The sequence below is a fragment of the Oncorhynchus masou genome, chromosome 32 (assembly GCF_036934945.1).
Source record: "Oncorhynchus masou masou isolate Uvic2021 chromosome 32, UVic_Omas_1.1, whole genome shotgun sequence".
Classification (NCBI taxonomy): Eukaryota; Metazoa; Chordata; class Actinopteri; order Salmoniformes; family Salmonidae; genus Oncorhynchus; species Oncorhynchus masou.
This window is the reverse complement of record NC_088243.1, coordinates 62,595,817-62,611,978: the sequence shown is the minus strand read 5'-3', so window position 1 is coordinate 62,611,978 and position 16,162 is coordinate 62,595,817. Positions and strand designations below refer to the sequence as shown.

General features: G+C 44.0%; 1 protein-coding gene and 1 pseudogene across 1 annotated transcript; both read left to right on the top strand.

The window, feature by feature from the left end:
- Nucleotides 1-7,539: 7,539 nt before the first annotated feature.
- On the top strand, nt 7,540-9,303 carry LOC135527067 (selenoprotein H-like; annotated as a pseudogene).
- An 80-nt stretch (nt 9,304-9,383) lies between these two features.
- Nucleotides 9,384-16,162, top strand: LOC135526413 (polyribonucleotide 5'-hydroxyl-kinase Clp1-like). The gene is made up of 6 exons (XM_064954767.1): nt 9,384-9,482; nt 11,271-11,542; nt 11,668-11,775; nt 11,954-12,073; nt 12,300-12,437; nt 15,034-16,162. The coding sequence occupies exons 2-6, from the start codon at nt 11,273-11,275 to the stop codon at nt 15,727-15,729; spliced, it is 1,332 nt and encodes a 443-aa protein (XP_064810839.1). The 5' UTR covers nt 9,384-9,482; nt 11,271-11,272; the 3' UTR covers nt 15,730-16,162.

The following is a 16,162-nucleotide window of genomic DNA, read 5'->3' as shown; positions in this document are numbered from 1 at the left end:
CCCCCACCCCTATCAAAGTTGCCCATCCCTGATCTAGAAGGATAGAATCTAAAGTGGTCAAATAGGGAACAAAGAAGAAGAAATGAAAATAGATGGGGATAATGTGAAATGATTATAGAAGGATGAAGAGACATTTTAAATAGACACGGACAGTTCTCTTTGGTCTTTGGATATTGTAACATACATTTCCAAAACGTCTCAGAGGTTTGACGTATTTGGTTGCTCACTCCGTGACAGATGGTTCTAGCTGAGACTGAGCAGGTCAAAAGTCTTAATTATGGCCTCATTTAAAGTCCTAATTATGTCCTCGTTTAAAGTCTTAATTATGGCCTCATTTAAAGTCCTAATCTGCTGCTTTTAAACCCCTCAAGCTCTTTTTATTGAGTTTGGAGTGTGTGTGTGTGTGTGTGTGTGTGTGTGTGTGTGTGTGTGTGTGTGTGTGTGTGTGTGTGTGTGTGTGTGTGTGTGTGTGTGTGTGTGTGTGTGTGTGTGTGTGTGTGTGTGTGTGTGTGTGTGTGTGAGAGAGAGAGAGATTTGAATTGCATTCTCACGTCTTGATCACCTCCTTATCTGCTCTGTTACTAGCTAAATGATGATACATTGGGAAATGTGGTTGTCTTGGGGCAGGGGGAGGGGGGTTGTGAGTCAGGGGTGACCGTGTCAAGGGTGATGGGATAGGGTGAAAGAGTGACATTTAGCACCAGAATTAATCCTCCCCTTCAACAGATTGACACTTGAATGATGCAGATACAGATGGACAAACAAACACGCACAGAAACACGCATGTACACGCATGTATACATGCACACAGAACATTTTGTCTAGCATTAGGGGTTCAAATCATTTAGATGTTAGTTTCCTAGCTGTCGCACTCCCTTTTTCCATCCAAGTCTCCCTCTCTACAGGATATATACAGGTACAGCTCATCACAACTCAGCTTCTTCTCACCCTTCCCTCCCTCTTTCTCTCTCAACTTCTCTCCTTCCTCTCTCTGATGACAACTCACTCCCTCAATTTGGTCTCACTATACATCAGTCATCATCACACGTATGTTGTCTTCTCTGACCCCTCCCTCTCTCATTACTTTCCATTTCTTTCTTATCAAATCTTTCCATACCTGCACTCATCCACAAAGGAGAGCACATGTTCATAACATGTTTATTGAAGTGTGATAACATGTCATGATCGCATCATCAGTATGGTTTTATAATGTGTCCATGCACTCTGCAGGTGTCTGTTTGGAGCTCATTAGCACTAACTCTGCTCTAGGAACATAGAGAGACCATTAGCAGGCAATAGACTTTGATGCGTGTGTGCCGCAGAGCGCCTACTCATATTCAGTTGCTCTCTCTCTCTTTCATGTCTCTTTCTCCTTCTACTCTTTTGTTTAGTTGTCAGTCTTTTTATGGTACTGCGAATCATTTTAAAACTATCAGTCAATCTGCCTTTATTTCATCCTTCATCCTTGTCACATTCTTCTCTCTCGCTCGCTCCCTCTTTCTATCCCTTCCTCTCTCCCTCTGTCTCTCGCTCGCTCGCTCTCTCTCCCAGATGGCAGTGTTCGTCTTGGCTGCCCAGCTAGGCCCTCTGAGTTTGTTGTTGTGAGTTGGCATGTCGTTGGCGTTGTTTGGTGACGTGTGTCTTCACACGGGTGTCTTATTCAACGAGCCCAAACCCAGCCACCCAATGACGTCAATGGGACCAGAGAGAAATACAGAGAGCTTAGGAGGACAGTTATGAGGTTCAGAGAGGCTGAAATGTATTCATTCAATTCCAACTGGGTGGTTTTGTTGGTAAGCTGCATGGCTCACTGTGAGGCCCTGACCCCTCCATATATCTGCTGCCGTGTAACCACACGATCTACATTTGTATCTCCTATTCTTTGAAATATGGGAGTACGAAGTACTAAGTGCAGTATCAGGACACCCACTGCTAAAAATAATGTGACCAACATCCATTATTGTAGCACAGGTGACCAGCCATTACATCCACATGTGACCACTTCCACCTATTTACTATATCAGAGCAGGGTAATGTGAACCGTCAGGTCAGTGACCTCCCTCCGGACAGATCACCAAGTGGAAAGAAAGAAAGCGAGTGAGTGAGAGAGAGAGAGGAATTCTGAGGTTTTTCCACCCCACAGGAGGCTGCCTGAACATACTGTGACTGGCTGCCACGTCTTTGGATAGAGAGGATGAGGCTCTATGTAAATGACATTCAAATCCAGATGCGATAACAACACAGTCAGTCTCAGTTCAGATAGTGCAGGTCTATGATGACGAAAGGGAGGAAGAGAGAAAAGAGGTGAGATGGAAGTGTGAAGATCTTCAGTGTATTTCTGGATCATAATCACTGGCATATCTTACGCACACATGAACTGTACGTAGGCATGCAAATGAGAATACACACACATACCCATGTATAGCATGGTGGTGTGTGTCCGTCCCTAGGTATTGAACAACTTTTGGATCCGTTTTCTTTGCGTTTCTGTGGGTAGCATGCTTTTGTGTTTTGTGTGTGTCCTAGGCCTATACTCAAAAGGAGGATGGCGGTGGGAGGGGCTCACTCCATCGTCCTGCGTCACATTGTGAGGTAAGAGGGTATCGAAGGATGGAGAAAGAGAAGAGGGTACATCTGTTTGAGGCTCTGTACGCCCCTCTCCGGCTCATCTCAGAGCTAAAAATACAGACCCCCAGACGGCGAAGACAGACTGGGATCTGAGGAGAACACCGAGTGTGTGTGTGTGTTTGAGAGAAAGAAATAGTAGCCTGTGTGTGTTTGAGAGAGATAGAAAGAATGTGTGACTGTGACAGAGTGTGGGTCTGTGACTGTAAATGAGTCAGGCTCACCTCGCCTCGGCTCTTTGTGAGAGTCCCTTCTTTTTGGCACTCATGGAAGTGACGCTCTCGCTCTGAGATAGCCTTTGTTTGAGTAAGAATGGAAACGTGTTTGGCTCTGGGATTTGGGCTGCTATTCCTGTGATATCATATTTACTCTCAATTTAGCAGAAAGAGGACACAAACACACCCATCTGGTTCACTCTATCATGTTTCTGTAGGCTTACCTCCATTCTCTTGTTTTGGATGCTCCCCACTTGAGATTAATGTCTATCTTCTCTTTTTCCTCCTCAATCTTTTTTCCCAGACATGATTCTCTCCCCTGTGTTGCCAATCTGTGCACTTATAATCCTTTATAGATATTCAAAATATTTGCCAAATCCAAGATCATTTTTGTGCCCCCATATGTGTCAGCCATTTTAGGTGACAGAAGCACCTCCATGAATCTTAGCCGAAGTTCACAACCCCACTTTCTGGAATGGTTTTGTCTGCCATCAAAATGAACAACCCCGCAATGGAATAGCCCATTCCCATGCCCACAAAACGTACGGAAATTCGATCATTACGCAAGATCAACAGTAACGTCATTTGCAAAAGCAGGTAACCCCGACAACATCAAAAGCTTTTAAAATCTAGATCATTCATGAAATCGCACTGGTGAAATTAGTTATACTGTAAGTGTCTCCGAATGACAAAATAACTTGCAAGACACTAAAGTAGAGACACAAAACTCCGAAATACATTATGACATGTAAGGACAGGTTAGCTTGCTAACTTCTACAGTAGCTAGCTAGCTAACTTAAATCACAAACGCCTGTAGCTAGCTATAAAAAAACATGTAAATACATGTAATGCTGTATTGTCCCATACACCGGCTAGGTACATTGAAATTTGTTACATTTGTTGACCCAATGTATTTGGGTGACAAGATGACAAAAGATTAATTCATTGGACCCAGTCAGTCAAATTAGGCAGGGTAGCCTAGTGGTTCGAGCGTTGGACTAATAACCGAAAGATTGCAAGTTCAAACCCCCGAGCTGACAAGGTATAAATCTGTCGTTCTGCCCCTGAACAGGCAGTTAACCCACTGTTCCTAGGCCGTCATTAAAAATAAGATTTTGTTCTTAACTGACTTGCCTAGTTAATTAAAGTTTTAAAAAATATATGTAAAAATTGCATAATGTGGCATATGCATATAGCTTATTGTAATCTAACATTTACCCAGTTAACACAATTTAAAGTGCAAAGGGATAAGTTACATCTTTGCTGCAGAAAAGCATCAACAGTAAAACCTCACTTTTCTATTGTCTTTCTGCAGTAAAATCTGACGACTTTACGGGTGTAATGTCGAAGGGGTCAGAGTTGCCCTCCTGGCTGCCCACCCAGATCTCATTGTGGTTCAGAATCCCCAGAGTAAAATTTTTGAAGTTATGTTGAGGAGAAGGGAGTACTGTCTTCCAGGGATACACCTCTATGGGAAGTGTCTTTCTCTCCTTGGGTCTCGTCTGTTGTCTAATTATTCCCTTTCCTACAGAGGTATGTCTGTGGTCGGGAATAAAGAAAGGCCACCACGCAAGCTGAAGTTCCCTGAGCCTGAAGTTCTTGCCCTGGAGAAGGCACTGAAGACTGAATAAACATTTGAGGGAAGTATGCATAGGCACAATCTTAGTAGTTCCCACTGGACACAGATGTCTATTCAACAGTGGTTCAACAAAATGACATGGAAACAAGGTTGATTCAACCAGTGTAAGCTCAGGGGGTTGTCATTCCTTGTCCAATTCAATTTACTAAATTCAAATCAGATTGACCCAAACTGTAATAGAAAGGAATCCATTGAAATAAACAGACTGGTTGAGAGGGTTTGGCTACTCAAGAGAGTAAACAGTGAGACCAAGAGAAAAACACTAAATTAAGGCAATCCACTTATTTGATTGGAATAAATATCCCATTAAAATTATTTGCTAAAATAGTGAATTCTCCCTCTTGTTCTTTGCAGCCAGTCAGCAAGGGTTTGTAGCAGCTGGATACAGAATTATGAGGACTGACCAATGTGGTTGTGCCCCAGTAATTCCTCTGATGAGACTGAGTCAAGCTCCTCTGGCCTGGGTACATGGTGACATTAATGGTGTCTCTCACAGTCACACTTTTACAATATTGTTCGTATTATTCAATAACGTTAACATTTTTCATCTGCTTTTATGTTTTTTCGATGAAGAATTAAAATTGTTTCTACACATTTTCTTCAGTGTGTCATGTTTTGGCTTGGCAAAGTATGGCATCATGGAATATTTTGGATTATGTAACACATGCACTCAGTCTGACACATTCCAAGTGCCCGGCTGGCTGTGAATGGATTTACATTTTAATTGAACCTTTATTTTACTAGTAATTTGGGATTAACAACTGCTATATATACACTGCTCGAAAAAATAAAGGGAACACTTAAACAACACAATGTAACTCCAAGTCAATCACACTTCTGTGAAATCAAACTGTCCACTTAGGAAGCAACACTGATTGACAATAAATTTCACATGCTGTTGTGCAAATGGTATAGACAACAGGTGGAAATTATAGGCAATTAGCAAGACACCCCCAATAAAGGAGTGGTTCTGCAGGTGGTAACGACAGACCACTTCTCAGTTCCTATGCTTCCTGGCTGATGTTTTGGTCACTTTTGAATGCTGGTGGTGCTTTCACTCTAGTGGTAGCATAAGATGGAGTCTACAACCCACACAAGTGGCTCAGGTAGTGCAGCTCATCCAGGATTTAACATCAATGCGAGCTGTGGCAAGAAGGTTTGCTGTGTCTGTCAGCGTACTGTCCAGAGCATGGAGGCGCTACCAGGAGACAGACCAGTACATCAGGAGACGTGGAGGAGGCCGTAGGAGGGCAACAACCCAGCAGCAGCACCGCCACCTCCGCCTTTGTGCAAGGAGGAGCAGGAGGAGCACTGCCAGAGCTCTGCAAAATGACCTCCAGCAGGCCACAAATGTGCATGTTTCCATTGATAATTTGTGTGATTTTTTTTTTTTTGTCAGCACATTCAACTATGTAAAGAAAAAAGTATTTAATAAGAATATTTAATTCATTCAGATCTGGGATGTGTTATTTTAGTGTTCCCTTTATTTTTTTGAGCAGTGTATATACACATACATACATACACACTAAAGTTAACCCTACATTTAGCAAAAAGAGGACAAATGTTTCCATCACTTCTGTATTTAGGATGTTATCTTATGACAATATAAAGCCTATCTCCCAGATATACCCCTACATTTGTTTTATTTATTTGATTCATGTCCTGTCAGTCTCTCCAGCACTGCTATTTTAAGCCCTACATGTGTGATGGCACCTACAGTGCATTCAGAAAGTATTCAGACCCCTTTCCCACATTACAGCTTTATTCTAAAATAGATAAAGAGGGGGGGGGGGGTTGATTTAATCTACCCACAACAATGCAAAAACAGCTTAAGAAATGTTTTCAAATGTATAAAAAATATATGGTATGATGCCACAAGCTTGGCACACCTGTATTTGGGGAGTTTCTCCCATTCTTCTCTGCAGATCCTCTCAAGCTCTGTTAGGTTGGATGGGGATTGTCACTGCACAACCATTTTCAGGTCTCCAGAGATGTTCAATCAGGTTCAAGTTCGAGCTCTGGCTGGGCCACTCAAGGACATTCAGAGAATTGTCCTGAATCAACTCCTGTGGTGTCTTGGCTGTGTGTTTAGGGTTGTTGTCCTGTTGGAAGGTGAACCTTCACCCCAGTCAGGTCCTGAGAGCTCTGGAGCAGGTTTTCATCAAGGATCTCGCTGTACTTTACTCTGTTCATCTTCCCTCGATCCTGAATAGTCTCCCAGTCCCTGCCGCTAAAAAACATCCCCACAGCATGATGCTGCCACCACCATGCTTCACTGTAGGGATGGTGCCAGGTTTCGTCCAGATGTGACGCTAGGCATTCAGGCCAAAGAGTTCAATCTTGGTTTCATAAGACCAGAGAATCTTGTTTCTCATGGTCTGAGTCCTTCAGGCAAACTCCAAGCAGGCTGTCATGTGTCTTTTACTGAGGAGTGGCTTCCATCTGGCCACCACCGTAAAGGTGGTGGAATGCTGCAGAGATGGTTGTACTTCTGGAAGGTTCTCCCATCTCCACAGAGGAACTGGAGCTCTGTCAGAGTGATCAACAGGTTCTTGGTCACCTCCCTGACCAAGGGCCTTCTCCCTGATTGCTCAGTTTCGCTGGGCAGCTAGCTCTAGGAAGAGTTTTGGTTGTACCGATTTTTTTACATTTAAGAATGATGGAGGCCACTGTGTTCTTGGACCATCAATGCTGCAGACATTTTTGGTACCCTTCCCCAGATCTGTGCCTCGACACAATCCTTTGCCCTCATGGCTTGTTTTTTTTCTGACATGTACTGTCAAATGTGGGACCTTAAATAGACAGGTGTGTACCTCTCATAGCAAAGAGCCTGAATACTCAGGTAAATACGATATTTCTGCTTTGTCGTTATGGGGTATTGTGTATAGATTGATGAGGGGAATTTTAGAATAAGGCTGTAACGTAGCACAATTTTGAATACTTTCTGAATGCACTGTAAATAGTTTTTTATTGGCTGAAAATCTGAAGTTGATCGCCCCTTTCAATGAATGGGTTTTTGTCGGCCAAAATGTTGAACCCCTTCGATTGAATTTTGGAATAGTCCATTACAAAAGAAGCGCAACATGCGCGCGGAAGTTTGATGTTACGCAAGCTGAATCAATATCAACAATGGCGGCTCGTTTTAAAACAGGTCGGGCGACAGCTTTTCCATTTGAGTATTTCCCTCATAACCAGTAGTAAGGAAGTAGCCTAATGATCGATGTGCCGTGATTCTTTTATGAAAGTACTAACCATTTATTTGTTCTGAACAGGTCGAGGATCGAAGCGCAAGGCAAACAACAAGGCAGAGACTGAGGAGGAGACTTTAGTCATCGAGCGAAAGCGGGGTAAAAGAGAGGAGGGGGAAACGGAGACTGCTACAGAGGGCCAGAGGGTGGTCATTGAACACTGGTGAGTACTGGAATATCCACAGGCACCCCCTAAACACACACACACACACACATCAATTTAGGTAAATGCATTGAGTCAGAGTTCCATATTCACATAACCTTATTCCCATCACCAAACAATTGCCTATCTTCTATCGGTACAATCTGGATAATTTCAATATACAGGAAAGGAACAGACCACCACAACAGACCTCTGAAAATAAAAACTTTCATTCTGCAGTAAGAGCTGATACGTGTACAGACGGTGTGCTGAGGGGGTGCGAGATGCCCTCCTGGCTGCCCGCCCAGACCTCATCGTGGTTCTGAACCCCCTGAAACCCCGCAAGAAAAGCCTGGAGGTCACACTTGTGGAGGGAGGGAAAGGTGTGTTCCTCCAGGTCATGTTATGAACAATTCTACTCTCATGGGGCCTATTTCCTGGACACATAATTGTAATTTAAAGTACAGATTAGGTGTCTGGGAATACAGAGCATATTGTCTAGCTTTGGCATGACACAGAGGCAACCAGAAGCTGTCCTTTATTTTGTACTAAGCATTATTTCCTTCCTGTAGAGGTGTGCCTCTGGACAGGCATAAAGCTAGGCCCACCTGCCAGGCTGAAGTTCCCTGAGCCTGCCATTGTGGTTGCAGCCCTGGAGGAGGCACTGAAAAATGAATAGAGACCCAGTGAAGGTCTGTATTTTGGACTGCCCCGATTTTTATATTATTCAACCTTTATTTAACTAGGCAAGTCATTTAAGAACAAATTCTTATTTACAATGATGGCTTTACATAACTCAAATATTATGATAATGACCACCTTTCCCAAATATTTTTTTGTAAACAATCTTAGTTTCTACTTTATTTATTCTTGTTGTTTCCAGCTGTTCCTCTAGGTTTTGGAAACTGGACGCAGAATGATGGGGACTGGCCAACGGGGTTGCTCCCCAGTCTGTCCTCTGATGACCCAAGCGTCAAGCTCCTCTGGCCTGGATACATGGTGACATCTAGTGGTATCTCTCTGAAGTGCAACACAATCCCTCTATTAGATTACTGTACAGTGGTGGTTCACAAAATATTTTCAGTATACTGTCAGTGTATTCCCTGAGTAGCACCTTAAAAAATAATATCTGTCTATAATAATGACCACACTGTGACAAAGTGGCTTGATACACACGCATTGAGTTGGCTTGTTTACATTGGGGGTTTACTCTTTAACCGTTTGGGAAACACTGGATAACAATATATTTGTTGCTGAGTATTCACTGGTCAATTTCCTATGTTAAGTCTCATGTTTTTTAAATATTTTTTCTATGGAGAATAACACGTATGTTTCTATACTCTTCTTCTGTCTCATTCTTTGTTTAGAAAATTATGGAATATGTGCATAAAGTTTTGTGCCTGTCAAAAATAAATGTTCTACATTTTAAATCAACCTGATTCCATACTATGTTGAAATTTAACCAATATTTTCAATTTTATGATTTAACTACGCAATTGCAAACGCTAATTGGTTCTTTAAAAACATGACGTCATATTTGTGCGACTAGTGTCACTCGTCTGTCGCGGATAGTTTGAACACTTAGGACGAACTATAAACGTACTCATTTCTAAGTAAGTAACAAATGTAGTAAGGCGGTCACAAACAAATATCTAAATAGCTATTAGTATTCAGCAGGGTATCGCCGGTACCATTCTAACCAGGCATTGTCAGATAGCTAGCCTACACGCTAACATGAGCTAGCTAATTGAACTGCATCTGCATCTATCTAGCTCTGAGCACGAGTATTGTTTACTTTTCGCATGATATTGGAGTTTAGCCTTTTCAAGTTACTATAAAAAGGTAGAAAGAAACACACCTCTTGATCAACGCATTTGTAGCTTCTCAACATGTATGGAAAGTGCTGAATAATGATTGGATTGGCACAGTGCCCTCCAGCCATGGCCTATACCAGAGCCTTCTACATTATATATACAAGTATGTGGACACCCCTTCAAATGAGTGGATTTGGCTATTTCAGCCACACCCTTTGTTGACAGGTGTATAAAATCGAGAACACAGCCATGCAATCTCCATGGGAGAACAGGCAGTAGAATGTCCTTAAGAGTTCTGCGACATTCAACATGGCACCATCATAGGATGCCAACTTTCCAACAAGTTAGTCAAATTTCTGCCCTGTGAGAGCTGCCCCGGTCAACTGTAAGCGCTGTTAATTTGAAGTGGAAATGTTTAAGAGCAATAACGGCTCAGCCGCGAAGTGGTAGGCCACACAAGCTCACAGAACGGGAGTGCAGACGTGTACAGCACGTACAAATCCTCAGTTGCAACACTCACTACCAAGTAACAAACTGCCTTTGGAAGCAACATCAGCACAATAATTATTCATCGGGAGCATCATGAAATGGGTTTTTCATGGTCGAGTAGCAGCACCCAAGACTCATTTCACAATGCACAGCTTCGGCTGGAGTGGTGTAAAGCTCGCCTCCATTGGACTGTGGAGCAGTGGAAACGTGTTCTTTGGAGGGATGGATCACGCTTCACCATCTGGCAGTCAACGGACAATTCTGGGTTTGGTGGATGCCAGGTGAACGCTACCTGCCCGAATGCTTATGCTAACTGTAAATTTTGGTGGAGGAGGAATAATGATCTGGGGCTGTTTTTCATGGTTTGGGCCCCTTAGTTCCAGTGAAGATAAATGTTAACGCTACAGCATACAATGCTATACAAAGCATACATTACAGACGATTCTGTGCTTCCAACTTTGTGGAAACAGTTTGGGAAAGGCCCTTTCTTCAGCATGACAATGTCCCCATGCACAAAGTGAGGTCCATACAGAAATGGAATGTAGAGGTCGTTGTGGAAGAACTTGGCTGGCCTGCACAAAGCCCTGACCTCAACCCCATCAAACACCTTTGGGATGAATTGGAACGGCGACTACGAGCCAGACCTAATCGCCCAACCTCAGTGCCTGACCTCACTAATGCTTTTGTGGGTGAATGGAAGCAAGTCCCCACAGCAATGTTCCAACATCTAGTGGAGAGCCTTCTCAGAAGAGGGGAGGCTGTTATAGCAACAAAGGGGGGACCAACTCCTTATTAATGCCCATGATTTTGGAATGAGATGTTTGACAAGCAGGTGTCCACATACAACTGGTCATGTAGTGTTTTTGTAAATAAAGCACTCTGCCCTATGCTTGTCCTATCAAAGGTCATTCCAGGGATATTCATATCCTGTGTCGTGACTTATGAGAGACCATCACTGAAATCTGACATTGCAGCATCTAATAATCAGTCACATACATCCTGTCCAGAGTGAACTTATTACATGGCAGAGATGAAACGGACATGTCGGTGAGGTATTAAATGTTGTTCAGGCTAAATCTGACCTTTGTCTCTGTACAGCCATGGTGACTGAGGGCCCAGAGAAGACTGATGAGGAGGGAGTAGGGGCTGGTGCTGATGGCGGGGGGGCGAGGTTTGACCTGGAGAAGGAGACTGAGCTGCGCTTTGAGGTGGAGGCCGGGGAGAAGGTGCATCTGGAGCTGCTCACAGGATTGGCGGAGGTCTTTGGCTCTGAGCTCAACCGCAACAAGAAGTACACGTTTGGACCAGGTTCCAAGATTGCTGTGTTCACCTGGCAGGGCTGTAGTGTTTCTCTCTCGGGGAAGACAGAGGTGAGAGGCTGTAGAGGAGTAACAGATGGATGAGAGGGATATGTGTTTGGCTGAAGCATCTGTTATTGTTATCTGTAACTGCTAGGAGTGACATATGCAGAAATGTGTAAATCTTTCTCTCCCAGGTGGCGTACATATCAAAGGACACACCCATGCTGCTCTACCTGAACGCGCACACTGCACTGGAACAGATGAGACGACAGGCGGAGAGAGACAATGAGAGGGGACCACGGGTCAGTGTTCATCTGTGTGTGTGTGTGTATTTTTGTCTGAGTGAAGTGGACTTAGGTCAGTGTTTGTGTGTGTGAGAGAGGTGGACTTGGGTTAGTGTGTGTATGTGAGAAGTGGACCTTGGTCAAAGACACACTGTACGCTCTCTTGTGTAAAAGTTGCTTCAACGTTGTGCCCCAGGTAATGGTGGTGGGGCCTACAGATGTGGGGAAGTCGACGGTGTGCAGGCTGTTGCTGAGCTACGCTGTCAGGCTGGGCAGGAGGCCCACACTGGTGGACCTGGATGTGGGCCAGAGTGGGGTGAGATCAACAAAGCAACTACATCAGCACCAATAACTATGCACAGAGAATAGTATATAGGCAGATTCATCTTTTGTGTTTGTGGATGGTGGTGTAGATACAATATATTGCTACTGTTGCTTCTATCACTGCCATTATGCTAATAAGGACAATTACATATAGTGATTATATTGACTGGCAGTGTCTAAGGTTAGTAATGTTGATGACCATGATACATTCCCTTCAGGTGTCAGTCCCAGGCACAATGTCAGCACTGTGTATTGAGCGTCCGGCTGACGTGGAGGAGGGGTACTCTGTACAGGCGCCGCTGGTCTACCACTTTGGTTCCACCACTCCAGGAACCAACATCAAACTCTACAACAAGGTGAAAAATGAGACCGATAACCTAATACCCTTAACCATAGAGGTTATAAACTCAGCAAAAAAAAAGAAACGGCCCCTTTTCAGGACCCTGTCTTTCAAAGATAATTCGTAAAAATCATTGTAAAGGGTTTAAACACTGTTCTCCATGCTTGTTCAATAAACCATAAACAATTAATGAACATGCACTTGTGGAACGGTCGTTAAGACACTAACAGCTTACAGACGGTAGGCAATTAAGGTCAAAGTTATGAAAACTTAGGACACTAAAGAGGCCCTTCTACTGACTCTGAAAAACACCAAAAGAAAGATGCCCAGGGTTCCTGCTCATCTGCATGAATGTGCCTTAGGCATGCTGCAAGGAGGCATAAGGACTGCAGATGTGGCCAGGGCAATAAATTGCAATGTCCATACGGACAGCTGACCATCCTCACAGTGGCAGACCACGTGTAACAACACCTGCACAGGATCGGTACATCCGAACATCACACCTGCAGGACAGGTTCAGGATGGCAACAACTGCCCGAGGAATGAGCGTTACACAGAGGCCTGTAATCTGGAGCGGGATCGATTTGGAGGTGGAGGGTCCGTCATGGTCTGGGGCGGTGTGTCACAGCATCATCGGACTGAGCTTCTTGTCATTGCAGGCAATCTTAACGCTGTGCGTTACAGGGAAGACATCCTCCCTCATGTGGTACCCTTCAGGGCGGCAGGTAGCCTAAGTGGCTAATTAGTGTTGGACTTGTAACCGAAAGGTTGCTGGATCGAATTCCTGAGCTGACAAGGTAAAACATCTGTCGTTCTGCCCCTGAACAAGGCAGTTAACCCACTGGCCATCATTGAAAATAAGAATTTATTCTTAACTGACTTGCCTAGTAAATGAAAGGTGAAATTATTTATTTTTCATTAAAAAAAGGCTCTTCCTGACATGACCCTCCAGCATGACAATGCCACCAGCCATACTGCTTGTTCTGTGCCTGATTTCCTGCAAGACAGTAATGTCAGTGTTCTGCCATGGCCAGCCAAGAGCCAGGATCTCAATCCCATTGAGCACATCTGAGACCTGTTAGATTGGAGGTTGAGGGCTAGGGCCATTCCCCCCAGAAATGTATTGAACTTGCAGGTGCCTTGGTGGAAGAGTGGGGTAACAGCTCACAGCAAGAACTGGCTAATCTTGTGCAGTACATGAGGAGGAGATGCACTGCAGTACTTAACATCTAGCGTCGAGCAATCCCGTATCCGGGAGTGTAATCATAGCCTCAAGCTCATTACCATAACGCAATGTTTCCTATTCATGAAAATCGCAAATGAAATGAAATAAATATATTGAAACACAAGCTTAGCCTTTTGTTAACAACACTGTCATCTCAGATTTTCAAAATATGCTTTAAAGCTACACAAGCATTTGTGTAAGAGTATTGATAGCCTAGCATAGCATTAAGCCTAGCATTCAGCAGGCAACATTTTCACAAAAACAAGAAAAGCATTCAAATAAAATTATTTACCTTTGAAGAACTTCGGATGTTTTCAATGACGAGACTCTCAGTTAGATAGCAAATGTTCATTTTTTCCAAAAAGATTATTTGTGTAAGAGAAATAGCTCCGTTTTGTTCATCACGTTTGGCTAAGAAGAAAAAAACGAAAATGCAGTCAACACAACGCCAAACTTTTTTTCCAAATTAGCTCCATAATATCGACAGAAACATGGCAAACGTTGTTTAGAATCAATCCTCAAGGTTTTTTTCACAATTCTATTCGATGAAAAATCATTCCTGGCAGTCGGTTTCTCATCCGAGGCAAACGGAAAAATACTGCAGCTGGAGATTACGCAATAATCGTGACGGAGGACACCAAGCGACCACCTGGTAGATGTAGTGTCTTATGGTCAATCTTCCAATGATATGCCTACAAATACGTCACAATGCTGCAGACACCTTGGGGAAAATGTGGAAAAGGTAAGCTGACTCCTAGCTCCTCCACAGCCATATAAGGAGTCATTGCCATGAGGCGGTTTCAAAAAATGCGGCACTTCCTGATTGTATTTTTATCTGGGTTTTTTCTGTAACATCAGTTCTGTGGCACTCACAGACAATATCTTTGCAGTTTTGGAAACGTCAGTGTTTTCTTTCCAAAACTGTCAATTATAGGCATAGTCGAGCATCTTTTCGTGACAAAATATCTTGTTTAAAACGGGAACGTTTTTCATCCAAAAATTAAAATAGCGCCCCCTATATCCAAGAAGGTAATGCAGCTGGTGGCCACACCAGATACTGACTGTTACTTTTGATTTTGACCCCCCCCCCCCTCTTTGTTCAGGGACACATTATTTAGTTTCTGCTAGTCGCATGTCTGTGAAACTTGTTCAGCTTGTCTCAGTTGTTGAATCTTGTTATGTTCATACAAATATTTACACGTTAAGTTTGCTGAAAATAAACATTTGACAGTGAGAGGACATTTCTTTTTTTACTGAGTCTATTAAACCATAACTTTGTGGTTGACATTTTGCCTGGCGTATAATCTCTCTCGCCCCTGCCCATTGCTACCTTTCTCTCACTCCCCCTCCATTTTTCTCCATCTTTCTTTCCCACTGTCCCTCCTAGTTGACATCGTGTCTGGCCGAAGTGTTCTCCCAGCGCTGTGAGGAAAACAGGAAGGCCAGTGTGGGCGGCTGCATCATCAACACCTGTGGCTGGGTGAAGGGTTCTGGCTACCAGGCCCTGGTCCACTGTGCCTCAGCCTTCCAGGTGGATGTGGTTCTGGTGCTGGACCAGGAGAGGCTTTACAACGAGTTGAAGCGGGACCTACCGCACTTCGTCCGAGTTGTGCTGCTACCCAAATCCGGAGGGGTCGTGGAGCGCTCTAAAGACTGCCGGCGTGAATCTCGGGACGAGAAGATCCGGGAGTACTTCTATGGTTTTCGCAGTGCCTTGTTCTTCCCTCACGCTTTCGATGTGCGCTTTTCTGATGTGCGCATCTACAAGATCGGAGCTCCTTCCATCCCGGACTCATGCCTGCCGCTTGGCATGTCGCAGGACGACACCCAGCTGAAGCTCGTCCCTGTGACGCCCGGTCGTGACCTCACACACCACGTGCTGAGCGTAAGCTGTGCTGATGAGGGGGAGGAGGGGGCTGGAGGGGTGCGCAGGGGTGTGCTGGAGAGCCCAGTGTGTGGCTTCATTGTGGTGACTAACGTGGACACACAGGCACAGGTGATGACCGTGCTCTCGCCCGCCCCCAGACCCCTCCCCAGACACACACTGCTCATCATGGACATTCGCTTCATCGACCTCAAATAGAGGAGGAGAGAGGGAAAAGGCAATGGGAAGACAGAGAAATGCTGAATGGCTGAAATCCCTGATGGCTTTGCCAAGAGGAGTTTAATTTCATTGGCACTGAGTTTGGGGCAGCAGAGCAGTATATGTTCGGACAATATTTGGCTTCACGCTCAACTGATGAGAGAGAGAAGATGACACAAATGTTGGACAGAGAGTGAGGATAAGGGAGGCGAGTGGTGGAGCGGAATGGCGCTGGGGGAGGAGGAAAATGTCTGTAAATATATTTTTTTTCAATTCAACTTTATCATTTGCAATGTACAGAAACTGGTGAGTGTTTTTATACTGGTGAGTGTTTTTATACATGTTCTATCAAGAGTTGTTTTCCACACGAGACTGTTTGGTTATAAATGTTTTTTATTGTGATTTTAATAAAATGTGCCTCTGTTGCATCTTA

Coding starts and splice junctions, on each gene's coding strand:
- LOC135526413 (XM_064954767.1), top strand. CDS start 11,273: ATGGTGACTGAGGGCCCAGAGAAGACTGATGAGGAGGGAGTAGGGGCT. Junction 11,543..11,667: donor CTCTCTCGGGGAAGACAGAG/GTGAGAGGCTGT, acceptor TTTCTCTCCCAG/GTGGCGTACATATCAAAGGA. Junction 12,438..15,033: donor ACATCAAACTCTACAACAAG/GTGAAAAATGAG, acceptor TGTCCCTCCTAG/TTGACATCGTGTCTGGCCGA.